This window comes from Nicotiana tabacum, chromosome 8 (genome assembly GCF_000715075.1).
Source record: "Nicotiana tabacum cultivar K326 chromosome 8, ASM71507v2, whole genome shotgun sequence".
Classification (NCBI taxonomy): Eukaryota; Viridiplantae; Streptophyta; class Magnoliopsida; order Solanales; family Solanaceae; genus Nicotiana; species Nicotiana tabacum.
This window is the reverse complement of record NC_134087.1, coordinates 53,884,711-53,911,257: the sequence shown is the minus strand read 5'-3', so window position 1 is coordinate 53,911,257 and position 26,547 is coordinate 53,884,711. Positions and strand designations below refer to the sequence as shown.

The 26,547-nt window shown below is 35.8% G+C and overlaps 1 protein-coding gene and 1 non-coding gene across 2 annotated transcripts; one reads left to right on the top strand and one right to left on the bottom strand.

Annotated features, from left to right (window-relative positions):
* Positions 1 to 19,583: 19,583 nt before the first annotated feature.
* TRNAK-CUU (transfer RNA lysine (anticodon CUU)) lies at positions 19,584 to 19,656 on the top strand. The gene has a single exon. It is a non-coding gene; the product is annotated as a tRNA-Lys (tRNA).
* A 302-nt stretch (positions 19,657 to 19,958) lies between these two features.
* LOC107784169 (bidirectional sugar transporter SWEET1-like) lies at positions 19,959 to 24,338 on the bottom strand. Its single transcript, XM_016605254.2, has 7 exons — positions 24,228 to 24,338; positions 22,466 to 22,588; positions 22,327 to 22,363; positions 21,835 to 21,930; positions 20,730 to 21,009; positions 20,404 to 20,523; positions 19,959 to 20,308 (listed from the first exon to the last, which is right to left on the bottom strand). The coding sequence occupies exons 2-7, from the start codon at positions 22,506 to 22,508 to the stop codon at positions 20,123 to 20,125; spliced, it is 762 nt and encodes a 253-aa protein (XP_016460740.1). The 5' UTR covers positions 22,509 to 22,588; positions 24,228 to 24,338; the 3' UTR covers positions 19,959 to 20,122.
* Positions 24,339 to 26,547: the final 2,209 nt, after the last annotated feature.

Genomic DNA, 26,547 nt, shown 5'->3' with positions numbered 1-26,547 from the left:
ATATTGGTGTAGCTTGTAGAACCCGACCATGAATTTTATTTTTTGTTTTGACTTCCCACCAATTCTTGAGAATTGCCGCAATAGGTGCATTTTGGTGGGTGATGCCCAATGGGCTACCAATGCTCTTCCATATGTGTATCGCCGCTTCACTTTCTACAAAAGCATGTTACATGGATTCTACCTGTGGCACATTACAACAAGAACACCTCGACACAATGCTAGTACCAAACTTACCAATCAAATCATCAAATGGCAATTTTCTTTTCAAAATTCTCCAAGTTAGGAAGGACATTTTAAAAGGAATAGAATGATGCCAAAGATTCTTTAAAAAATTGTTTTTTGTTTTTTTAAATCTAATAGAGTTCCATGTCGATTTGTTTGAGAAATTTCTATCATCCAACAAGGACCAAATAGGGAAATCATCATCCGTATCATTACCTACCTCAATTTTGCAACTAAGATCAGAGATGTGGGAAGGGAGAACCTAATTTAACCTGTTGATGTCCCATTGCCCATTAGTTAAGAATTCCTTAACTTGGGTTTTGGCCGAGTTCCCGATGCCCTGAACCTGATGGGCCAAGGGGCCTTCCCTAGTCTAATTGTCCCACCAGAAACTTGATGAGCCATTTTGGATGCTCCATTTAATGTGCCTTTCCACCATGTGCCGGGTTTTTATCAAGTTTTTTCAAATGTGAGAGTCTTTTGAGGTCATGATTTTACTTACCGGATGAGACCTCGGACAGTATTTGGCTCTAAGAAAGGTGGCCCATAGAGAGTTTTTAGTTCTAAACCTCCACCATCTCTTGATACTAAAAGTATCAATTATATCTTGCATCCTCCTAATTCCAATACCACCTTCTTCTTTGGGAAGGCACATATTGTGCCAAGAACTCCAATGATAATTATTAGACCCATCTGTGGAACCCCAGAAAAAATTTGCAAAATGTTTTTCTATGAGAGTAATAGTGCTCTTGGGGGGCTCATAGCAGACAATATGTAAGTGGGGAGAGATTGCAATACATGCTTGATCAGAGTAATTTTTCCCCCTGGGGAGAGAATTTTACCTTGTCATCCATTGAGTCTTTTAATAATCTTAGCTAGCATACCTTTAAATAAAACAGTGTTTTTCCTTCCATGATAAATAGGGCACTCCAGATAATTGAAAGAAAATGTTTTATCCATGAAACCTGAAGCTTGCCAAATTCTGTTGATCCTGGAAGCAGAGGTGTTAGGAGACATGATGAAATAACTCTTGTCATTGTTGACTTTTTGCCCTGACGCCTTCTCATACCTCTTGATTTGCTTCTTAAGTTCGATGGATTTCTTGTTACCTCCACAGAATATGACAATGTCATCTGCATATGTAAGGTGATTGATCTTTGGACCTCTGTTATTCATGCTGAAAGGGGTAAAGTCTTCACATATTAAGAGGTTATTCAAGGATCTGGTAAGCACTTCCGTACTAATAATAAACAGAGATGGGGAGAGTGGATATCCCTGTTTCAAGCCCTGAGAAGAGGTGAAGAAACCTTTTCTATTACCATTAATAATAATGGAGTACCAAACTCCCTTAATCAGACCCCAAATGATGTCAATCCACTCCTCCGAGAAACCAAATTTTCTCAAAACCGACATGATAAAGCACTATGACATTCTATCGTATGCTTTCTCCATGTCTAATTTGATAATAACATTACCCCCGCAGTTTTTCTTCTTGATGTTCTGGGTGATCTCTTGCACTAGCAATATGTTTTTAGTGATGGATCTCCCTTTGACAAACCCACTTTGATTTTCTGAAATGATTTTATGGAGTATATGATTCAACCTTCTAGAAAGGATTTTGGAAATAATTTTGGCAGTGAAGTTGCTTAGACTGATGGGTCTCAGCTCAGAGAAACTACTGGGTGACTCTACTTTAGGAATTAACACCAAGCATGTGTGTGAGAAGAACTTGGTCAGCCTTTTTCCATTGAAGATTTCTTGTACAAAGTTAGTGATATCATCTTTGATTATATCCCAGCATTTCTGAAAAAATGTGCCGTTAAAGCCATCAGGACCAGCTGCACTATTAGCCCCCATAACAAAAATAACATCTCTAATTTCCTCCATATTAGGCATAGCAGTTAGTAAAGTGTTATCATCATCAGTGATAATCCTAGGAATGCAATCAAGAATACCAGTGTCCTTAAACTGGTGGGTAATGTTGAATCTCTTATGGAAGTGTCTAATAGTAGCCTTTGCAATGTTATCATCTCCTTCCACCCATCTGTCCCTGTGACCTTTTATCTTGTGAAGCTGTAACCTTCTTTTCTTTTCCCTGATCAGACTATGAAAATATTTAGTATTACTGTCACCTTCTTCGAACCACTTGATGTTTGCTTTCTACTTAAGGATCGAATCTTGCATGGTCATCCATTTGATGTATTCCGCATGCCCTTTGTTAAGCACTTCCCTAGATAGATCAGAGTTGCTTTGCAGATCGAGCTCTTCAAGGTCATTCATTTTGGATTCCTAGAGTTTTACATGTTTATTAATATTTCCAATCTCATCTTTTGACCACTGAGTAAGCCTTTTGCTGAGTTTTTTAAGCTTCCGTTGAAGTTTCCACAAGGCATTCCCCCTAATATTGGAGGACCACACTTCTTCTACCAAATTCATGAATGAAGGTTGTTCCACCCAGAAATCAAGGAATTTGAAGTACTTAATACCATTGTTGTTTTTGTTATAACACTTAAGGAGTAAGGGCCTATGATCCAAACCAGTTTTTGGTAGAAGCTTGACCAAATTATTTTGTATAAGTTGACACCATGAGTCATTAACGAAGATTCTATCCAGTCTCTTCTAAATTCTTCTTCTAGCCTCCCAGTTATTGCACCAAGTGAACTTAGGCCCAACATAGCCCAAATCCTTAACTTCACAATTATTCATGCAAGTGTTAAAGTCTAAGCTTTTGGACATTCTGTGAGGTTGGCCACCCTGTTTTGCACCCGAATCAATAATAGCATTGAAGTCACTTCCTATGCACCAAGGGTCATCAATCATCCTGTGCGTGTCTTCCAAGCTAGAGCATAGTGCTTTTCGATCACTAACTTTACATTTTGCATAAACTGCCGTAATATACATACTCTTGGCATCCACCCTATTATGCATTTTGATAGTGACTTGTTGATCATCCATAGTAACCACACTTGACTGAAAGTTTTCAGACCACATGAGCCAAATTTGCCCATTTGTATTGGATATGCAGTGTTTAAGCTTCAGAAACCTCATATACTTATCCAAATTGTTCATATTGGCAAATGGTTCTATTAGAGCTATGAAATCTACTTTGTTGATGTTGATCAGTTTTTTTAATCTAGGCATGGCCTTTTTTGTGTTAACTCCTATAATATTCCAAAAATGGCACTTATCATGGAAAATAGAAGGAATTAGTTTGATCCACCTCCCTGAGTAGGTGCTTTCTCATTCTGTTTTTTCTTCTTGTCTTTCTTTTTGTTCTGATTTTTGCGTTTAGTCACAAGAGAGAAGCCTTCTTCGTTATCCTGGTCTTGTACTTTCTGAAGTTGATTTTGTGGTATCATTACTGTCATTGTATTTGGGGAGGTGACCTCAAATTATTGTATATTCTCCATCCTTGTTGAAACTGTTTCATTGCTGCCTTGTTGTTGTTCAGGGTTCAGATCAAGTTCTAAGCATATTTCAGGTAAGTTTTTATTTTCTGATGGGATACTAATAGACTCATTAACATATTTTTGCCATCCCAATTCCTTAGATGTTTTCCCCCCGATATTGCTTGCATTCAAACCAGGTTCTGTACTATCAGTTGGGACGTCATGTTTAGTCATATTAGCACTGCCTTCTTTTATGTTGTCTACCTTGTTATATTCCCCATCTAAGTTCATCTGATTGCTACAATTCAGTACATCTTCAGCCTACTGAATATTGGTAAGTTTGTTCTTTTGAGTGTTGGAACCTTTTACGTGTTTGAAGACTACTTTGGATTTTTTTCGGAACTCTGCTGTGCCTTTTAGTTTTTTTCTTTTTGGAAGTTCTATCTTTTATGATCTGCTGTATTGGAACTGCTTCATCCATAATCTGCGAGTCATTTGGTTCCTTTCGTTGCTGATAAACACAACCTTGCTGCTCCTTGTTGTTACTATCATAAATGTCAGGATTCATTTTGTTCTGCTTACTGCCCTGCTTTTGTCTCACCAGTGTATTCTTTAGTTCATTATAACTGTTGGTTTCCCCTGCTTCCTTTTCATCATTTGCCTCCTTATTTTCAGCTATTTCAGCTTCATCATGCCTGTCTTTGTTCTGTTTTTCTTGTTGTTCTTTCCTTTCCAGCTCTCTTTTTCTTTCTAACACTCTGCAATTCATCATGTTGTGTCCTAACTTTCGACAATATTTACAATACTTAGGTACCCCCTCATATTCAAGCTTTTGTATGAACCCTTTTTGAGGGGCATTGTCGAAGACTTGTCCAACGTAAACAACATCTGGTTGCTGTTTAAGTAAATCGATTTCAATTCGAACCTTCGCCATGCTAGGTCTAGTTTTACCTCGTGTCGCTAGGTCCATTTCCAATGGGGTTCCGACGACACTGACTACTTGCTTGATGTAGTTCCGTGTATGCATATGGTATGGGAGACCAGGTAGCAACACCCATACCGGAGCCATCGGAAGGTCTTTCTCCGGCTTAAAATCCGGCGACCACCTCTGAAGCCACATTTGTTGACCCTCTATCTCAATAACTCTCTTATACCATACAAAATTAAAATCGTCTTCATTTGTGAAATCTAGAAACATATTAAAATTATCATAAACCCCAATTTTGACACTACCTTTGATGGTAATTAGTTCTTTGAATTTTGACCTAAGTCAGTCAATTTGGGGTCTAGGTTTGAGAAATCTACCCACAATTGTGAGTCTACATTCTTCAGCCATGATTTCATAGTAGTCCGCCGCCTTGAATAACACCGCTAGCATCCCATTGTGTGTCGCTATTACTGATTCTCTTGTTTGCTGCTTTGAGGATTCTGGAGCTTGCTTTGCTACTGAAATTGTCCCTGCATAGGAAGCCTTTGTTGTTGCTGCTTCCATTGATTGTTTTGTAGATTGATGAGAGGCGTTATGGCCATCCAGACGCGCCGGAGGGGCTCCATCTGGTGGATCCATAGTGGGGGCGCGTGTGGCTACTCGCTAGGGGGTAGCCGTTAGTTACCGCTGTTCTAGAGAGAGTAAAGAGCGTACTTTGATACAAACCGAGTTCAAATTAACGTATGCCAGTTTAATAATAAAGAATAAACACCTAATGAAGAAATATCATATCCATTAAAGGCTACACTAATGGCCATAAATAAGAAATTGAAATAATACAACAATTAGATTGTTAGGTGTTTGCCATAATTTTCTTACCATATTTGATTTTCCTATTTGTTGAAGGAAAGGGCAATATAATTACCTTAATTGGGTTTTTCTTTTGTAGAAGGAAATTATAATTCTCATATACTTGGCTAGTCCTTTTTCTTGTAGGAAAAGGTTTGGTCTTCTATAAATTGGGGATCCTTCTTTCTTATTCAGTAGCACCCACAATGTAGCCATATGGGGTTTGAGAGTCGTGTTTAGGGGGAGAACTTTACGGGACAAGTGTTAGTGAGTCACTTGTATTTTCCTCTTCGTGAGGTTGTTCTCTCGATATTTTGTACTCTCTTTTTATTATAGTGGATTGCTCATCTCTGTTGTGGATGTAGGTCAATTAACCGAACCACATTATATGTTTGTGTCTCTTTTGGTATATTTCTCTTGTTGTATGATTTATCGTCGTTCAAGATTTGCTTTACTAAATTCCGCATGACACCTGATTATTTCGGTCCTAACAAGTGGTATCAGAGTGAGGTTCAAGACAGGTTCATCTTGGCGGGTTCAGTTCTAGCTGCAACATATTTGATGATAATCGTGATTTTTTTCTGAGAAATTTGACCGGTGTGCTACGCATGTTGAGACAAACTTTGTGGTAAGAGATTTGGAGATGCAACCTGTTGAAGGCTATGTGAAGAAGGTGGATTAAGTTTATTTTGTCAGAAAATTTCGATCAAGGGGGAAATTTTTAAGTGTTTGCCATAATTTTCTTTTCCTTTAATTACAAAACTATCAGGTTGTTCCATATAAATCTCCTCATCTAAATCACCATGAATGAAAGCAGTCTTGACATCCATATGCTCAACCTCTAAATCTGGACCTGCAGCTAATCCTAGAACCATACGAATAGAAGACATCTTCACAACAGGGGAAAAAATTTCATCAAAGTCAACTCCCTTCTTCTGGCCAAAACCTTTAACAACTAATATCGCCTTGTATCTAGGCGCAGAGGTATGATTATCTTGCTTTGTTCTGAATATTCATTTGTTAAATAAAGCTCTCTTACCTTTCGGCAATTTCACTAACTCATATGTGCCATTCTCATGGAGTAACTTCTTCTCATCTTCCATTGCTTTGATCCACTGATCTTTGTGAGTATCTTGCATGGCTTCATCATAATTCTTAGGTTCTTCCATGTCAGTCAAAAGTGCATACTCATCAGGAGGATAGCGCATGGATTTTTGCTTCTCCCTTGTAGAACTTCTAAGAGAGGTTTCAAGAGCATTCGAAGTAGTTACCTGTGCAGGAATTGGTTATTGATCAACCACAACTTTATCAACTGGAGCATCCATAACATCTACACCATGATGATCATTTTAATCTTGATCACTATCTCCATTATTATCTTGGGTTCCTTCATGTGCAATAGGTGCCTTAGCAATTGAAACTGGATCAACATCAACTAAGCTCTCATTAATCTGAGAATCTATCTTCTCAGCGTTGTCAATATCATCAATAGTTTGGTCTTCAAAGAATATTCTATCATGACTTCTAATAATTTTATTGTCAACTAGATCATAAAAACGATACCCAAACTCATCTTGACCTTAACCGATAAAAATGCACTGCTTAGTTTTGACATCCAGTTTCGATCTCTCATCTTTAGGAACATGCACACAAGCTTTACACCCAAAAACTCTCAGGTGATCATAAGAAATATCTTTGGCAAACCAAACTTTGTCTGGGACATCACCATCCAAAGCAACTGCAGGAGACAAATTGGTAACATAGGCAACAGTGTTAAGTGCTTCCGCCCAAAATGTATTTGGAAGTTTAGCCTCTGAAAGTAAGCATCTAACTCTCTCAACTAGAGTTCTATTCATCCTCTCTGCCAAACCATTCAATTGAGGTGTCTTGGGCAGAGTTTTCTGATGACGAATTCCTTTTTCCTTGCAATAGTTATCAAAGGGACCACAATATTCACCACCATTGTCAATACGAATACATTTTAATTTCTTCCCCATCTATCTCTCAGCTAAGGCCTGAAATTCCTTAAACACGCTAAGTGCTTGATCTTTAGATTTCAAAGGATACACCCAGAGCTTACGAGAATGATCATCAATGAAGGTCACAAAGTAAAGTGCACCACCTTTTGACTTTACTTTAAAAGGACCACACAAATCAGAGTGTACTAGCTCCAATAAATCAAACTTTCTTGAGGGAGGATGGCTATGAAAGGAAATCCTTTTCTGTTTTCCAGCTAAACAATGTATGCACCTTTTCAGCTTTGCTTATTTCACTCCAGAAAGCAAACTTTTCTTAGCCAAACACGTAATCCCTCTCTCGCTCATATGACTCAGTCTTCGGTGCTACAATTCTAATAAAGTATCACTTTCCACCAGATTTATTGAGTCATTAAGAATAGAGCCCAGTGTCACATATAAAATAACCAGACTTGACTCCTCGAGCCACTACTAACGAGCCCATGGTGAGCTTCCATTGGCCATTAAAGAGGGCATTATGGTAACCTTCATCGTCTAATCTTTCTGCGGAGATCAAATTGAAAGGAAAGTATGGAGCATGCTTGACATCTTGAAGAACTAACGTTGAACCATTATTAGTTTTCAAACAAACTGTGCCAACATCAAACACCTTAACTTCACTGGCATTTCCCATTTTTAACACTCCAGAATCAACAGGAGTATAAGATGAGAAAAAGTCTTTTCTTGGTGTAACATGTGAGGTTGCTCCAGAATCTACTATCCAGCTCATCTCATGGGATACCAAATTGATGACGTTTTCATTATAAGCAAAGAGAAGGTCATCTCGAACAATAGCAGTAACATTGTTCTCATTATTTTCAACTTTCTTTCCTTCTCTAATGTCTTGCATTAACTTGCGGCAAAACCTTTTGATGTGTCCTTTCTTGCCACAGTGGTTGCATGTAATATTATAGTATTTGGACCTTGACTTACTTCTACTTTTACCTCTATTCCTTGAGCCTCTTGTTCTATCTCTCCCCCGATCTTCTGTAACCAAGATATCTGCTTGTGAGGACGAACCCTGAGATTTTCTCCTTACTTCCTCGTTCAAAACACCACTCTTGGCATATTCCATGGTCACCTTATCTCTAGGAGCTGAATTTGTCAAAGAAACAAGAAGCGTTTCCCAACAGTCTGGCAGAGTATTATGAAGCCAAAGTCCTTGTATCTCATCATCAAAATTAACTCCCATTCCAGATAGCTGATCAAGGACGCCCTGAAAATTATTTATGTGATCAAGAATAGGGTTGCCTTCCTTGTAATTAAAGGTCATCAATTGCTTTAGCAAAAACAATTTGTTGTTCTCGATTTTTGAAGCATAACGAGTCTCTAGCTTTTCCCACAATGATCTCGCATGTATCTCGTTCACAATATGGTTGCGAACATTATCTTCAACCCATTGTCGTATATATCCACATACTTGTTGGTGCTCGAAATTCCAATCTTCGTCGGATATACTCTTGGGTTTATGAGCTGAAAAAATGGGTAGATGCATCTTCTTCATGAACAACAAGTCTTTCATTTTGTTTCTCCAAACATTATAATTTCTCCCATTTAAACATACCATCTTGCTCATATTCACCTATATTCCGTAAGAACCCGGATAAATAACCAAGGCTCTGATACCACTGTTTTGAAGTTGTGCTTTGGCAATAGCAAGCCTGAACTTGTTTGTTACACAGACTCTGATTTAGGAGGCAATTTTGATAATTCAAGATCTACTTCCGGTTATTTGATCACTTTTGCAGGGGAGCTGTTTCTTGGCAATCTAGACTACAGAAGTACATAGCTCTATCCACCACAGAAGCCGAATATATTGCTATCACAGAAGGTGCCAAAGAACTATTATGGATGAAGGAATTTATTAATGATCTTGGCTTTGAGCAACCAAGGTACATCTTATTTTGTGATAATCAGAGTGCTATCTGTCCCACCAAGCACTCCATTTTTCATTCTAAGACCAAACATATAAATAGAAAGTATCACTGGATAAGAATGGCCGGGAAGAGAAATTATTTGAGGTTGAAAAGATACACACTGATGAAAATCCTTCGGATATGCTGACAAAGGCGGTGGTTGCAGATAAACATAAATTTTGTAGGAAATTGGTAGGCATGAAGCCTGTCAATAGTTCCTCTACTTGAAGATCCATTTGGCCCCTTGGTTGGAGGGGGAGTTTGTTGGGCACATGCCTATGTTGTCCAGCTAAAGGCTCAATGGCCTAATCCTATTCTCTTTTGGTTTCCATTCCTATTCGGAATTGGATTCGGGTTTTTTTCCTATTTAAAGTTAGTTTTGGCTTTAAGAGAAAGCACCACTCATGATCTATAAATAGGACAACCTTGGAGAATTATTCTATGCTCATTGATATAAGTCTTTAAAATACTTAAGCACATAAGAGTGGTTTTTGAGAGAGCTTTCGTCAAGAGAGAAGAGAGAAGAAAAATATTTGTTTTGCTGCAGATTTTTATTCCGACCAGCCAAATTCAAATTACGTTTCTGATTCGTTAACCGTTGGATCAGGATAAAATTTTGCCTGAATGTTCATACCTCTTTGTCTTGAATTTGAACGGTGAAGATCGGATTTGAGGCTTGTAGCATCTGATTTTGAGCCTCGAACAACAGCTTCGTTTTTGTGGATTATACTCTTTCTTCAATTGATTAGTTGTTGCTCTTGTTGCTATTGTTGCTCCGTGTTTGACACTTGTTGTGTAGCCAATTCGGAAAACTTTTGTAACCCTCTTATTGTTATAGTTGAGCTTTTTGGATCTTTATGGTCCCGTGGTTTTTTACCCTCGATTTGAAGGGTTTTCCACGTTAAAATTTGGTGTTATTTATCTTCTTTATTTTCGGGTTTGCCTCTTCCTTGACATAACAAGTGGTATCAGAGCGAGGTTCAAGACAGGTTCATCTTGGCAGGTTCAGTTCTAACCGCAACATATTTGACGATAATAGTGATTCTTTTTTCTGAGAAATTTGAGCAGTGTGCTATGCACGTTGAGACAAACTTTGTGGTGGAGATTTGGAGATGCGACCTGTTGAAGGCTATGTGAAGAAGGTGGATCAAGTTTATTTTGTCAGAAAATTTCGGCCAAGGGGGAGAATTGTTAGGTGTTTGCCATTATTTTCTTACCATATTTGGTTTTTCTATTTGTTGAAGGAAAGGGCAATATAATTACCTTAATTGGGTGTTTCTTTTGTAGAAGGAAATTATAATTCTCCTATACTTGGCTAGTCTTTTTTCTTGTAGGAAAATGTTTGGACTTCTATAAATTGAGGATCTTTCCTTCTCATTCAGTAGCATCCACAATGTAGCCATATGGGGTTTGAGAGTTGTGTTTAGGGGGAGAATTTTACGGGACAAGTGTTAGTGAGTCACTTGTATTTTCCTCTTCGTGAGGTTGTTCTTTCGATATTTTGTACTCTCTTTTTATTATAGTGGATTGCTCATCTCCGTTGTGGATGTAGGTCAATTGACCGAACCACATTATATGTTTATGCCTCTTTTGGTATATTTACTTGTTGTATGATTTATTGTCGTTCAAGGTTTGCTTTGCTAGATTTCGCGTGACACCTGATTATTTCGGTTGTAACATAGATGACTAGTATTGATCAATTGCAAAGAAACTGTTCTTTCTTTGAATAACAATGCCTTCTCACGGGGAGCTGCAGATTGTGGGAAATCATAAAAAGACCTGTACACAATTTTCATACACAATTTCTTTGATAAAGGTGCCTACTTCTGTTTTTGCAAATAAATTCTTCCTCCTACTTGTGTAACAATGTCTTGGAAATCTATTTTTATGCCCATTTAACTTTCCTTTCTTTTTCTTTTTCACCGCGTTACTGTTTTTCTCAGTGCACTGCCTTTTGTTTTTTTTTGTGTGTGTAAGTGACGGGTTTTCTATATATTGCTTTTATATTTGTAGCATATAAGCACAGAAGGAAAAAGAAGAACAAAAATGGAGAGCTATTTGAATGATAATTTTGGAGGAGTGAAGTCGAAGCACTCGGAGGATGACATGCTACAGCGATGGCGAAGCCTTTGTGGTGTAGTCAAGAATCCAAAACGGTCTGAATAATTGCATATATCAGAAGCTGATCCTGAAGTCAACAAATGGTCTGAATATTTGCATACACAATTTTTACCAGGCAATTCAATCCACAATCATCAAATAACTTAAGACCTGTACAGTGAAAAATCAGGCACACAATTTGCAACAGAACGTTCATTGAGTAGTACTACATGGCTGCAGAACCAACAACAACAACCTTCTCTACAACCTATAGACTTATATAATAAGCATTTTCTGAAATTCCAGATGCATTTGGACAATTTTCTTAGCCTATTTTCTATTAGTAGAGATGTTCATATTCAACAGGTGTGTGCTATAGAGTTTTATTCTTAATCTGTAAATGGTTCTTTTGAAAAGTTTCTTCTTTGTGAATACGGGATATTCTTGATAGAATATTAAAAACTTGTTCTTCTTTTCATGTATGTTTTCAGTAGAACTAATGTTACTTTTTTTCTCTCTTTTAAATTGTTAAGTATACATGTCCTCTGTATATTTTTGGTTTATAGGTTGTAACTATTTCTGTCTATTAAGTGTTCATTCCAAAAGCTTTAGTATTAGTTTCTGGCTTTCACATTAGTGGAATTCCTATTCAACTAAAAAGAATTTGGACTAGCCTAGTAATACTAGCAAATTACATGCATGAAATAAGCATTTAGCCTAAGCCATATTCCTTCACCCATATCAGCAAGGGAAAATCTCCTTCAAGTAACCAAAAGATGTGGAGATTTTATAATCCAAAAATATCTTAATACTAGCAAATTACATAATGGTATGAGCATTTAGCCTAAGCCATATTCTTCCATTTACTAAACTATGTCTGGTAAAGGTAAAATGAGGAAGAGCATGAATAGAAAAGGAGCTGGGACATTTTATTTGCTTGGTTAAAATCAGTCAATATGTTCTTGAGACATATCAAACCGTCAGTATGTTCTTGAGACATAGTATCAAACAGTCAATGTATTCTTGAGATATATAACAATTTGCGAGTTACAGTAGTTTTTTTAAGACATATTTTGATAAAAAAGATCCACAGAAATGTAAGATAGTTTGTTATTGGCAAGTTGGAAGTGGGACGTTTCTTACTCGTACCGTGCCTGTTAGCCTCGTAACTGATCATTATGAAATAGCGCATAACAGGCACGAGATTGACTCAACAGGTACGAGATTGAGTCAACAGGCACGGGATTGACTCAACAGGTACGAGATTGAGTCAACAGGCACGAGATTGACTCAACAGGTACGAGATTGAGTCAACAGGCACAAGATTGACTCAACAGGCACGAGATTGACTGAACAGGCACGAGATCCTAAAGTTAATTATTTTATTTGTAACAGAAAAAATCAAATTTATTTGAATTTTAAATTCAAAATTCGAATAAATAGTTATGTCTGTTTGTGAAACAAGACATTTTTTCTGAAAGGGTCTGTTGGTTGCCTATAAATACACAAGAATTCCAACGAAGTGAGATAGAAAATCACAAGTGTTACTGCAAGATTTGTTGTATCCTGAAGAGAATCGTTTTGTATTTTCCCTAAATTAGTATACAGGCGATAACTCTTTAAGGACAGTCGATTTTCACGCCTCAAAGCCAATTTTGTTTATTATTTTTCTAACAATCTTAAAGAGTTATACTGCTATGGAGAAATTGATGTCTGTTGTTGAGAATCCGAAGGAGTTCATCAAACTTGATCGCTTTGATGGAACGAACTTTACCCGTTGGAGAGACAAGATGATATTCTTGTTGTCCGCTCTCAATATCTACTATATTCTTGATTCTGCCTTGCCTCCAATGCCTGAGCCCACAACAGAAGATTCTGACGTAGTCAAGGAAGAAAGGAAGAAACGAGAACATGATGAACTGTTGTGTCGCGGCCATATTCTGAATACTTTGACAGATCGACTCTATGATCTTTACTGCAATCAGAAGTCATCAAGAGAGATTTGGACTGCTCTACAAACTGCATACCAGAATGAAAAACGAGGTATTGACAAATTCCTGGCTCTGCAGTACTTTGAATTTAAAATATTTGATACTAGGCCTATAATGGATCAGATTCATGAACTGCAAATCTTAGTATCAAAACTAAGTGATCTTGAAGTTAAAATTCCTGATGCACTTCAAATAGGTGTTATTCTTTCGAAATTGCCTTCCTCTTGGAATGACTATAGAAAGAAAATCCTACATTCTATGGATAAAATGACTGTGGAACAATTTCGTACTCACATTCAAATTGAAAGTGAGACTCGTGCTCGTGATGCTATTAGTCAGCCTTCGAGTTCCGCAGTCAATTTTGCCAGTCAGAATGGTTCAGGAAGTGGGAACAAACATCTGAAAGTTTCCAGAAAGTCTTCTTTTAAAAAGAGAAAGAACTTTAGTTGTCATCATTGTGGAAAGAAAGACCATATGATTCGGGACTGCAGATATAGAAAGGCAGGAATAAATTTCAATGCAAGCAATACCGAAAAGTCTGGAAAGATTAAAAAACCTGGAAATTCTGAAAAGGCAAACGTAGTGGAAAATTCCGCCCAAGGACTGGTTGCCATGGTTTCCGCAATGCAAATTGGTATGGTCACAGAGTTGATGTGGCTACCGCTGCTACAAATACTCAAGACTGGTGGCTAGATTCGGGTGCTACTATTCATGTCTGTTATGACAAGAAGATGTTCAAGACATATGCAGAAGTGCATGATTCTGAACAAGTCTTGATGGGAAACCATGTTGCGGCAGATGTTGCTGGAAAAGGAAGTATTGAGATTAACTTCACATCTGGCCAGAAGTTGACATTACTGAATGTGTATCATGTTCCTGATATGAAGAAAAACTTAATGTCGGCTGCTTTGCTGTCAAAGAAAGGCTTCAAGATAGTTATTGAGTCTGATCATGTAATAGTGTCTAAGAATGGAGTTTTTGTTGGAAAAGGCTATAACTGTAACGGCATGTTCAAATTGAGTATTAGTGAAATAAATTATGTTCCTGCTTACATCGTTGAGTCTGATTCTTGTTTATGGCATGCTAGACTAGGACATTTAAATTTTGGCTCCTTGAATTTTATGTCCAAAAATGGTTATATCTCATGTAAAACTCAACATATAAGATGTGAAATTTGCATACAAGCAAAGATGACAAAGAAACCATTTCGTAAAGTTGAAAGATCCACAGAACTATTAGATTTAATACATTCAGACTTGTGTGAATTAAATGGAGAATTAACTAGAGGAGGCAAAAGATATTTTATTACTTTTATAGACGACTTCTCTAGATTTACATATGTTTACCTACTTAGAAATAAGGACGAAGCTTTTCAAAAGTTTAAAGAATACAAGTCTGTTGTGGAAAATCAAAGAAGTAGGAAAATTAAAATTATTCGAAGTGATAGAGGCGGAGAATATTTTCCTAACGAATTTAATAAGTTCTGTGAAGAGCATGGCCTAATACATCAAATGAGTGCCCCTTATACTCCTCAACAAAATGGGTTAGCGGAAAGAAAAAATAGAACTTTGGTGGATATGGTTAATGCTATGTTACTTAATGCACATTTGCCACATAATTTATGGGGTGAAGCACTACTAACTGCATGTTATATTTTAAATAGAGTGCCTTCAAAGAGTATGCATATTTCGCCTTATGAGCTTTGGAATGGTAGAAAACCAAATTTAAATTATTTTAAAGTGTGGGGGTGTATCCTATTATAGAGTACCTGACCATCAAAGAAAAAAATTGGGTCCTAGAGGAATTAAAAGTATTTTTGTAGGATATGCACAACACTCCAAAGCTTATAGACTACTAGATCTAGAATCTAATGTCATTATAGAATCTATACATGTTGAATTTATTGAAAATAGATTTATAAATGACAATGTTGATGAAATGACTGAAATAAATAGAAAACGTATCAATGCTAATAAATTGTCGCTTTCTGAAATTATTAAAACTAAGGAAAGAAGTGATGATATGCAAATAGAACCAAGGAAAAGCCAAAGAATAAAAAAAAGAAAAATATCTTGGTTCTGATTTTATTTCTTCACAATCTATAGTATTTCTTGTTGAAGGAGATAGGACAAACGTTTGTAATCAAATTCCTATTATATTAAATGTTGAAGAAGACCCAAAGACGTTTCAAGAAGCAATGTCTTCTAGAGACGCTGCCTTTTGGAAAGAGGCCATTAATGATGAAATGGACTCAATTATATCCAACAACACTTGTGTTTTGGTTGATCTTCCTCTTAGATCAAAACCTATAGGTTGTAAGTGGGTCTTTAGGAGAAAGTACAATACATATAGTTCTGTCCAAACCTTCAAAGCAAGATTAGTTGCAAAAGGTTTCACTCAAAAGGAAGGCATAGACTATTTTGATACATATGCTCCTGTTGCAAGAATAACATCCATTAGAGTCCTTTTATCCTTGGCCTCTATCTATGATCTTTACGTACATCAAATGGATGTTAAAACAGCCTTTTTAAATGGGAACCTTAGTGAAGAAATATATATGCAACAACCTGAAGGATTTGTTCTTCCAGGAAACGAGAAGAAAGTTTGTAAATTGATAAAGTCTCTTTATGGTCTTAAACAAGCGCCTAAACAGTGGCATGAAAGATTTGATAGTGTAATACTATCAAACGGATTCGTACATAATAATGCAGACAAGAGCATTTACTCTAAATTTACAAAAGAATATGGAGTAATAATTTGTTTATATGTCGATGACATGCTGATTTTTGGTACGAATCTACAAGGAATTACCGAGACCAAGAAGTATCTAACCTCAGTTTTTAAAATGAAGGATTTAAATGAAGTTGATTCTATTTTGGGAATCAAGGTCAAAAGAGATAACAAGCAAGTGACTTTGTCACAAGCACATTATATAGATAAAATCCTTACTAAATTCAGTCATTTAGGAATAAAGGGGTATAATACTCCTTATGATTCTAGTGTTAAGCTAACTGCAAATACTGGAAGAGCAGTAGCACAGTTGGAGTATGCAAGTGTGATAGGTAGTATGATGTATGCAATGCATTGCACTAGACCCGACATTGCATTTGCTGTTTGTAAACTTTCAAGGTTTACCAGTAATCCAGGTAATGATCATTGGAAAGCAATAAGTAGAGTACTTGGATATTTAAAATATACAAAGCACTTAGGCATTTGCTATAATGGTTTTCCTAATGTATTAGAGGGATATTCTGATGCAAGTTGGATTACAAGTGTTAATGATAATAAATCCACATCAGGATGGATATTTACTCTAGGCGGTGGAGCCATTAGTTGGGCATCCAAGAAACAAACATGTATTTCCCATTCTACTATGGAATCTGAATTTATTGCATTAGCAGCTGCTGGAAAAGAAGCAGAATGGCTGAGGAATATGTTACTTGATATAAAGTTGTGGCCACAACCTATGCCAGCCATTTCCATATTCTGTGATAGTGAGATTACAATGTGTGTTGCTCACAATAAAATATACAATGGGAAATCGAGACATATAAGCTTGAGACATGCTTATATAAGAGAATTAATTACAAATGGAGCTATAGCTATAATATATGTAAGATCAAATAAGAATTTGGCTGATCCACTTACGAAGCCATTAGGTAGAGATGTAGTACAACAAACTTGTGGAGGGATAGGGTTGAGACCCTTAAATTAAATACAAGGAATAGGAACCCCACTTTGAGTTAATATACACTCTAACAATATAAGTTCAATGGGTAATAACAAGTTACTTGTATTGTTTAAGCACTAATCTCCTCTTTAGGAGCCCTATTTCTATTGTACTTACTTACTGTTATATGAGGAGTTAAGGAGTTGTTAAATGCTTGTTATAACAGGGGCATAAAGACAAACTCCAAAGTGCATACTGTTACATGAAGAGGTTGATTAATCTTAATGGAATTATTAATGTCTGGAGTAACAGGGACATAGTAACTAATTCCACCTATATGAATATTGAAGTGGTGCCACTTCTAGCAAGATTTAAAGGGTTGATCTTGTAAATATTCATGAATTCAGGATGAGCACATGGCCGTAAACGTGCTAAAGCGAATACTGGATTTTCTAAGCTACTAGATAACGCTGTGTGTGTGGTACTTTCGATTTTGGCACAAGGATTTGTAGTTCAAATCTTAAGATACCATTAACTTCGTCAAAACTTTAAAATACTTACACTAAAGGAAAGTTCAAATCTGTAAAAGATACTTTCAATTATTCACAAGTGTTATGAAGTGAAATAATAAACTAGTGGGGGATTGTAAGATAGTTTGTTATTGGCAAGTTGGAAGTGGGACGTTTCTTACTCATACCGTGCCTGTTAGCCTCGGAACTGATCATTATGAAATAGCGCATAACAGGCACGAGATTGACTCAACAGGTACGAGATTGAGTCAACAGGCACGAGATTGACTCAACAGGTACGAGATTGAGTCAACAGGCACGAGATTGACTCAACAGGTACGAGATTGAGTCAACAGACACGAGATTGACACAACAGGCACGAGATCCTAAAGTTAATTATTTTATTTGTAACAGAAAAAATCAAATTTATTTGAATTTTAAATTCAAAATTCGAATAAATAGTTATGTCTGTTTGTGAAACAAGACATCTTTTCTGAAAGGGTCTGTTGGTTGCCTATAAATACACAAGAATTCAAACGAAGTGAGATAGAAAATCACAAGTGTTACTGCAGGCTTTGTTGTATCCTGAAGAGAATCGTTTTGTATTTTCCCTAAATTAGTATACAGGCGATAACTCTTTAAGGACAGTCGATTTTCACGCCTCAAAGCCAATTTTATTTATTATTTTTCTAACAAAAAATGTAGTCAGTATGTTCTTGAGATGTATGGCATTTTGTAGTTGTAACACTGGTAGCTTTTTTTTAATTAGACCATGTGTTTATGCGAATTTCTGTGTGCACAACTTAGAAAACATGTCTTATAGTAACTGATTTTACTTACTACTACTCGAGTAAAAACTGGAGTGGAGGACTGCTGAGAGATGCAGAAGACACAAACAATTCCGTACAAGTGAGAGTAACACGTTTCGCAACCTGATACAGCACAATAAAAGTGTCATGAGAAATTATGTATTGCATATTTGAAAAAAAATAGAATATTATTCTCCCGATAAATATATCATGCAGGTAGTAATTAGGAAAACTACCAGCTATGTCCAATTATAAGTAGCTCATTACTAAAATTGGCTAATTCATAAAATATTATTAATATTAGCCAAATAGCTATTTGTAGCAAAAAAAAGTCAAATTTTTGCTTTCTTTTGAGTGGGTGTTATTAGAATAGATTGAGTATATCTTAATGAGCTTGAATCTCAGTTTTGGGATGATTTGGTGAAGTTTTGAGGTGATTTGAATTAAAAATTTGAAGTAAAAACTGAACATGAAAAAAAAATGATATGTATATCACATTATGTATCATTTGTGTATCACACATGTATCATATTTGTATCAATTGTGTATCACATGTGTATCCATGTATATCTGTATGTGAGATACATGCGTGATACATGTTTGATACATGTGTTGCAAATGATTTTTTTGAACCGATTTAATTATGAATTTTTGTACAAAACCAGTTCAAATCACCTCCAATCTTCCTCAAATTTTGTATTTTGACTTATCTATATGTTTTCAATAAATCTCAACTATACCCATTGAAAAAGTTCCTTTTTTTTTTGCTTAGATTTTTGGAATATTGTATTTTTTTTTATTTCATCAACTTATTTGCTACCTCATCCATAACATTTCCTTTCCGTCTTGCATCTAATGTTGCTAATCACGCTTAAAAATATGGAAGGTGATTTTTGCATGTGATTCTTTGAAAGAAAGAACCTTTATTTATTTAATTCTTCAATTTTTATATGTACTTGACTAGTTTTAGTAAGTTTATAACTAATGGCTAGAAGTTGGTAAGTTGAGGCTTATTTAGAACATTTGCGTAAGTTTCCTGAAACTAAGCATGCACCTATTTCTATCTGTTTGCTGATCTATCGGCTAGTTGTATTTGATTTTAATAAGTCTTCCTTTGTAATCTTGCAATAGATTGACCTACAATCTATAGGTCATGTTTAAAAAGTTCGAACATAAACACAAGCTGCCCGTCTAGCTCAGTTGGTAGACCGCAAGGCTCTTAACCTTGTGGTCGTGGGTTTTAGCCCCACGGTGGGCGTTTTTAAGTTGTTGTCTCCTTTTCTGATTGAAAAGGAAGACCAACCTGCTAATTTAAAAAAAAGACAATGCTACTTTTCAGCCACATCACCTTATACAGGTTTCACGAGCTTAAGTGCATTTTTATTGGCTTTAGAGCTAGCATTCGATTATGAACTAACTATGATTGTAGAAAGTATCTCTATATTCATATTACCTGATAGCTTGTGTATTTTATAATAGAAAAACAAGAGAATGTTTTGAACATTTACGAGAGTAGGAGGAGTAATTTATTGCTGGATGAGGTCCTCTGTTCGGGTCGTGATAGATTGTACAACATTATTAATTTTATCTGCTTATCATAAATCATAGATACATTTCATTAGGGAATGCAGATATCCCACCATTCCTGACATGCCTTTATGCTTCTACAGCATTATATACAGATTCTGAGCAAAATTCCAAAACTACTTTTGATCCTGTTAGTTCTAGACTTGCTCATGGCTAGACTGATTATATTGCTTCTCCTCATAGTGAAGTTTAACATTGCTATGGCCGTTGTCCATCTCCAGAGACACATCAGTTGATTTGTTGGTTAAAACTTTCTTGTCACAGTAAATGGCATACAAGATCAGCTGCACTATTCCTAAAAACAAACCAACACCTGTTGAAATCTGCATGCAGTACAAAGCATTAATTTACTAATTGACCCCATAATTCACTTTTGTATATATGATTTATTTCAAATTTCAATAGGAGAGATGCTTACACCAATAAATGGGTCCCTCCCAAGCATGGCATAGGTAAACCAGCAGGTGCAAGATATGACAACCGCAAATGACAGGAAAAATGGCATGTACTCCACACTCTTTGTCCTGATTACTAGTCTCTGCACCAATACACTTGCCTTGAGTATAAACTAGGGGTGGATCCAATATTTTCTTCACAAAAGTCACTAAAGTTTCAATAAATACTAAATTCTGAACCTACAATATCAGAACATAAATACTGAATCCATGAAATTAGAATCTTGAATCTACCTCGTGAAAACATAAAATTAATTGAAAGTGATGATTAGAAATTTAAAGAACTTACTATGATAGACATAGGAGATGCATACATAACGATGGAGAAGATGGTGGCAGCAGTACCACAAAAGAGCTTCCTGTTTTTCCCATGAAAAACAAGCAAGGAAACAAGCGCTGCGCCAGCAAAAACGAGGAGGACTAAAAGGAGGGTTGCTAAGATTTTTCCCTTCTGTTTATTGGGTGCAAGTGCGAGAAAGATCAGCACGTAAATGAGCTCAATTGCAGCTCCAGCCCCATTTATTGTTGCTACTAGAATATTGTCTGATGTTATAAAAGGCAGACCGTACCTATTCAATTATATAGAAATAGATTTATCAGTACTCTATGACCAAACAATTGAGATCACAAAAATCATGAAGATTAGACAAATTCATTTCTTTAAATAAATTACTTAATCCCAAGGTTTGAAGGACTGCACAATTTTTGGAAAATTTAACATACTGTTTTCTTTTAGCATCGTATTCATTTTAGCAGTAGTTTTGGGGAACACAATTTTAGTAGTTATAGGTTAATAGTTACTCCCTCCAGTCCACTTTATTGATTTTTGGGCCTTTTTTTGGTGGTCCAATATTTATTTTTTTTATCAAAAAAGAATTAATTTCTTTTTTCAAAGTTGCCCTTGGAGTAAAGACTTGTGAATACTTGTTGTGTTTTCAATGAACAAATTAAGGTTAGTATGACCAATTTCATTGTTATTTAATGCTAAAAGATGAATTTCTTAATACGTGTGAAAACAGTAAAAAAAAATCAATTAAAATGTAGTAGTATAAAAGTTCAATATTTTGGAGGGTATATAAAGTTGGGTGGGTGGATATACAATGTGTACTCACTATTTTCATACATGACATAATATATATATCTGAAATAACTATACTAACATTTCAATAAGTATTAAATTCTGATCAATAATTTTAAAAGTACGATTGTGTTCAATCCTAAAATTTCAGATCCTGAATCCAATGTGTGGATGGAGACTTTTACCCCAAAATGCGCCAAACAATTAGTTGGAATTAGGGAACTGTATTATCATTACAACTAAATTTGGTGAAGAGTCACTTCAACTTAAAGAACTCAACGGCAAAAAAGACTAGTTTTTGGGTAAAGATAGTTACCATGCAGAAAGCAAGCAGTTGAGAAAGGTCATGACGTAAGGTAAGCCAGAGAATTGTTCCGTCGATCTGTTCTTGATTATCCTCTTGAATGTAAACCTAAATTCAATCAAACGAAAAGATATCAAAAATAAATAAAATCTTGACTACGTGGCGTTTCAGATATATCCCCTTTAATTAAAATAGAAAAATCGATACATGCATGGACGATCTTAAGAGAAAACTCCTTATTCTGTCTTTCCGAAACTTGTAACAATAAGAAGATAGTAATATAATAACAAGAGCTTAGCCTCTGTAAGCTGATAATATATACAATAATTTTCTTACACCATATAGTACATGTTAAAATACCTGAGTAATACTAGTAAAAAAGTTATTTATTTTGCCGGTGTATATATATAAGTTAAATCTTAATATGAACATGACCCTCTTTACAAGGAGAGGAGCACTATTTAAGGGGGAAAAAATCTAAAAAGAGTTCTTGAGAATGCTTACGTTGGTACTAAGAAGAGAAACAGAGTAGCAGCATTTCCTGTCAGCAGAAAAAAGAGAAGCAATATAATGAGAACGAGATAAACTCAACTAGAACTTAAAGAAATAAAATATGGAAATGAAAGTGATCAAACCCACATACCGAAAATCCCGAAAGTAAATTGTAGAGTGTGCACAACACCCATGTTGTGTCTTCTACTAAGCGCTGGCTCTCAGTTCTATAGAACGTCAGAACTAACCTTCTTCAATATATAGAGGCCAGACTCTGCTTTGAATATAAATCCAAATAAAATATTTAAAGACACAAAGAATAAATATTTAAATGGGAAACCCTAACCAATAATCAATCATTCAAAAGAAGACGTTGCATGTGTTTATACTTTATAGGGATATATAGATGTCATAATCACACAACTCAAGAAGTAAAGCAATGAAAAAGAAAACGAAGAAGCACTAAAATACTAAAAGTGAAGAATTAAAATTGATGATGAAATTACGCGCATAATTAGCATCAAACAATTTTACAGAGAAGATATATATAGAGAGGGAGAAACATTCATGGTCAGTAATTAACTGGATCTAACAAACGTAGACTAGCAAGTAAAACTAAGCAAACTTCCCGGATCTTAACGTAACTAAGGAAACTGCTTAACTAATTCTCAACGACCTTTCCCGCTCAATAATCATATCTCATGCAATAATAATTCTTCATTGCTGTTAACAAATTAAGTTTATGGGGTCTTTTAAGGAAAACAAGTTTTAAACTTTTACAAAGAATTTCTTTAATTCTCATATGCAATTTTATGATTCGATATGTTTAACTAGCTGGACATCAAATGAATTCGATATATATATGTGTGTGTGAATTCTTAATGTCCATGTCACTTTATTTGTATGGATCTTTATTTATTTATTTATTTGTATGTATATGCCTTCTATAAGGTTGATGTTCTTTAATCATGTTACTAATTACGGTGAGATGAATGTGATTCATCCTTCCTTATAACAAGGAGTCTCGGTTTCGAGACTCGGAAATAAAGGAACTTTTGGTAGGGAATGCTTCCGCTTTTATTGGTCTTATGGGATGCGATCTGGACTAGTTGCCAGTGGATTTTCAGATACCATATAGTTATACAAAAAAAGATTTTCTTTAATTAAGATTACAGATTTGAACCCGAAAAAAAAACAGATTTGTGATATTTATGTAGTACTTCTTATTCTTATTTGATTATCAATTAATAATAACCCACGTTGACAAATTACTAAATGAGAGAACTATAAGTCTTTTTTTTTTCTCAGCAAATAGAACTTCAAGCCGAAAATACGCGCGGTATTAAGCACAACGAATCCGAGTAATCTCACAATTTTCAAGAATTTGAAAATAATAGAACCATATCTTTACTTGCCACTGCTCATTAGTTTTAGTAAATTGTGTATTTTGTCTGTTTCAAATTTGTTGCTTCAATTTTTAATTAATTTGTTCATTGATAGACAATAGTTTGAGTAGATTACATAATTTTTCTGTTTCAGATTATGAAAATAGTCGGTACAATAACTTTGGTTCATAAACCTATGAGTCTACCCAAATTAAATTATTACATCTATTGATTAGAATTGAACTGAAACTCCAACACAATGTATATATTATACTATCCCAACGAGTGATCTAGGCTCAATTATGCAAAACAAGTTCAGTTCCACGAATATAGTAGTATAAGAATATTCGAGTTCAATATTCTCATTTTAAACAAAAAGTTTCTTCTATTCAATATGCGAAGTGACCAAAATATTCATGACAATGTAGTAAATAGAAAAATGAGTAAAAAATTAGATTAAATATGGTCAATCAATTACTTAAACACAAAGAAGAAATTCTGAAGGGAAAAGGAAAGAACAAGAGTTACCTAGAACTTTATCATTTTACTACTCTTCCCCTGGAAACGCGCCATGTGAGATGTTAGTTGGAATTTGTATAAGCAGAGACAAAGGAATATACATAGGGACTGAGATTTAGGAAGGATTATAAAGGAAAAGAAAACATAAAGGGAATACAAAAGGACAAGAAAAAAAAAAGGTAATGACGGAAAATATACAATATGATATTCGAAAAGAGATTTTGGAATGGATGGGATAAAGAAGAAAAAAGCATATATAGATAAAGGAAAGAGGAAAAGGAGAAGAAAAAGAGGAAATAGGAAAAAAGAAATTGTGGGTCACCAAAAGGCCATCACTTGACTTACAAGTAAATTCTATGTTCTGAGGCCTTAAAAGCCTTCTTTTATCTCACCTAGATTTGCATGCGCAATTCAGACGTATATCCAGAGAGCTTTTATGTGAAAATTTGATAAAAATGCTAATTTGACCTTTAAAATTGAATTTAAGTTGACTTCGGTCAATATTTTGGGTAAACGGACCCGGAGCAGTGATTTGATGGTCCCGGAGGATCCGTAGAAAAATATGGGACTTGGGCGTATGCCCGAAATTGAATTCCGAGGTCCCAAGCCCGAGAAATGAATTTTTGAAGAAAATTGTTTAACTAAAATTAAAAGAGTTTTTGAAAATTTAAATATGTCTGAATTTGATAGTATTGGGCCCGTATTTTGGTTCCGGAACCCAGTACAGGTCTTATATGGTATTTAAGTTGAGCCTGTAAAATTTGGTAAGAAACGGACTTGATATGACGTGAATCGGACCCTCGGATTTTAAAAATTGAACTTAAGAGTTCTTGAGATTTTTCTTTGATTTTGATGCTAAATTCGTTGTTAAAGATGTTAATTTGGCGATTTGATCGCACGAGTAAGTCCATATGATGTTTGAGTTAGTATGCATGTTTGGTTCGAAGCCCCGAGGGCTCGGGTGAGTTTCAGATAGGTCTCAGAGTGTTTTGGACTTAGGATTTTCTGCTGTTTTGCTGCTTCTGGTGTACTGATGTGTTGTTCTTTGCGTTCGCAATGCAGCTCGCGCGAACGTGAAGTACAAGCTGGGTTGGGGAGGGTTTTGTCCATCGCGAATGCGTAGCCACAGTCGCGAATGCGGAGCACTGGGGGGTTGCTCATCGCGAACGCGACCGGTGTCATGCGAACGCATAGTGTAAAATAGAGGTGGGCTAAGAATTTATCATTTCTTCTACGCAAACGCGTACTGTTGTCCGCGAACGCGAAGGCCAGGGGGGCTTACACTTCACGAAAACGTAGGAGATCTCGCGATCGCGTAAGCTTGAGGAAGGGTGCTCTTCGCAAACGCGAAGAAGGCCTGCCCAGTCTTTTTAAAACAAAACCAAAAACGGGGAGAACTAATTTTTTATTATATTTTCGAACTACCAAGACCTAGAGGCAATTTTGTTCACACAAATTTATCCCCAAAGTGTTGGTAATCAATTCTAAACTTTACTCTTTCAATTACCCAGCGTTTTTATCGCTTTTTAATCAAAAATCAAGAATTTTCTTGGTAGAAATTGAAAATTTGGGTAGAGTTAGGGCTTTTTGAATAATTGGAATTTAAACCTCTTTTTGGGGTCGGATTTCGAAACTAATTGCATATTCAGGTTCTTGGGTGAATTGGTGATCGAGTTTTGGTACAAACTTCGAGTTTTGACCAAGCGGGCCCGAGGTTGATTTTTGACTTTTTGGGGGATATGATAGAAAACCAATAATTAAACATTGAGTATGAATTCTTTAGCATTTATTGATGTTGTTAAATTAATTTGGGCTAGATAGAAGTAAATTGGAGGCGAATTCTAAAGGAAAAGCGGTGTTTGAGGTTTGAGTTGGCCGTGAAAGTTCGAGGTAAGTGTTTGGTCTAACCTTAGCTTCAGGAAATAGGTATTGTGCTTTATTTGCTATGTACTAGTGTAGTGTATAACATATAGGTATGGTGACGAGTATCTATACATCGTTGTCAAGCATGCCCGTGAGTCTTAAATTATAATCGTTGTGTTTCTTAATAAGTACTACAAATGCCTAAATTGTTAATTCTTCGTGTTGGGAAAGAATTATGATTATCTTCGTGGTATTTATTTATTGTTGAGCATTTGCTACAGTTGAGATTTCATTTGTGAAGTTAATTGTTGGTACAAGTTTGGTTATAGTTGATTCCCTTGCCGGGACGTATTTAATTCTTACTGTTGGTTCCCTTGCCAGGATGTGTTTATTCTTGTCGTTGATTCCCTTGCCGGGATATTGTTGTTTCCTTATTGCTCCCTTGCCGGGATTCTTTTGTGATTGG

Bases quoted from the DNA above. Each gene is read 5' to 3' on its own strand.
- LOC107784169 (XM_016605254.2), bottom strand. From the start codon at position 22,508: ATGGGTGTTGTGCACACTCTACAATTTACTTTCGGGATTTTCG. The intron at 22,364-22,465 runs GTATGTGGGTTT...TTCTGCTGACAG, and splicing joins ATTTACTTTCGGGATTTTCG to GAAATGCTGCTACTCTGTTT. The intron at 21,010-21,834 runs GTAACTATCTTT...ATAATTGAATAG, and splicing joins AACTGCTTGCTTTCTGCATG to GTACGGTCTGCCTTTTATAA.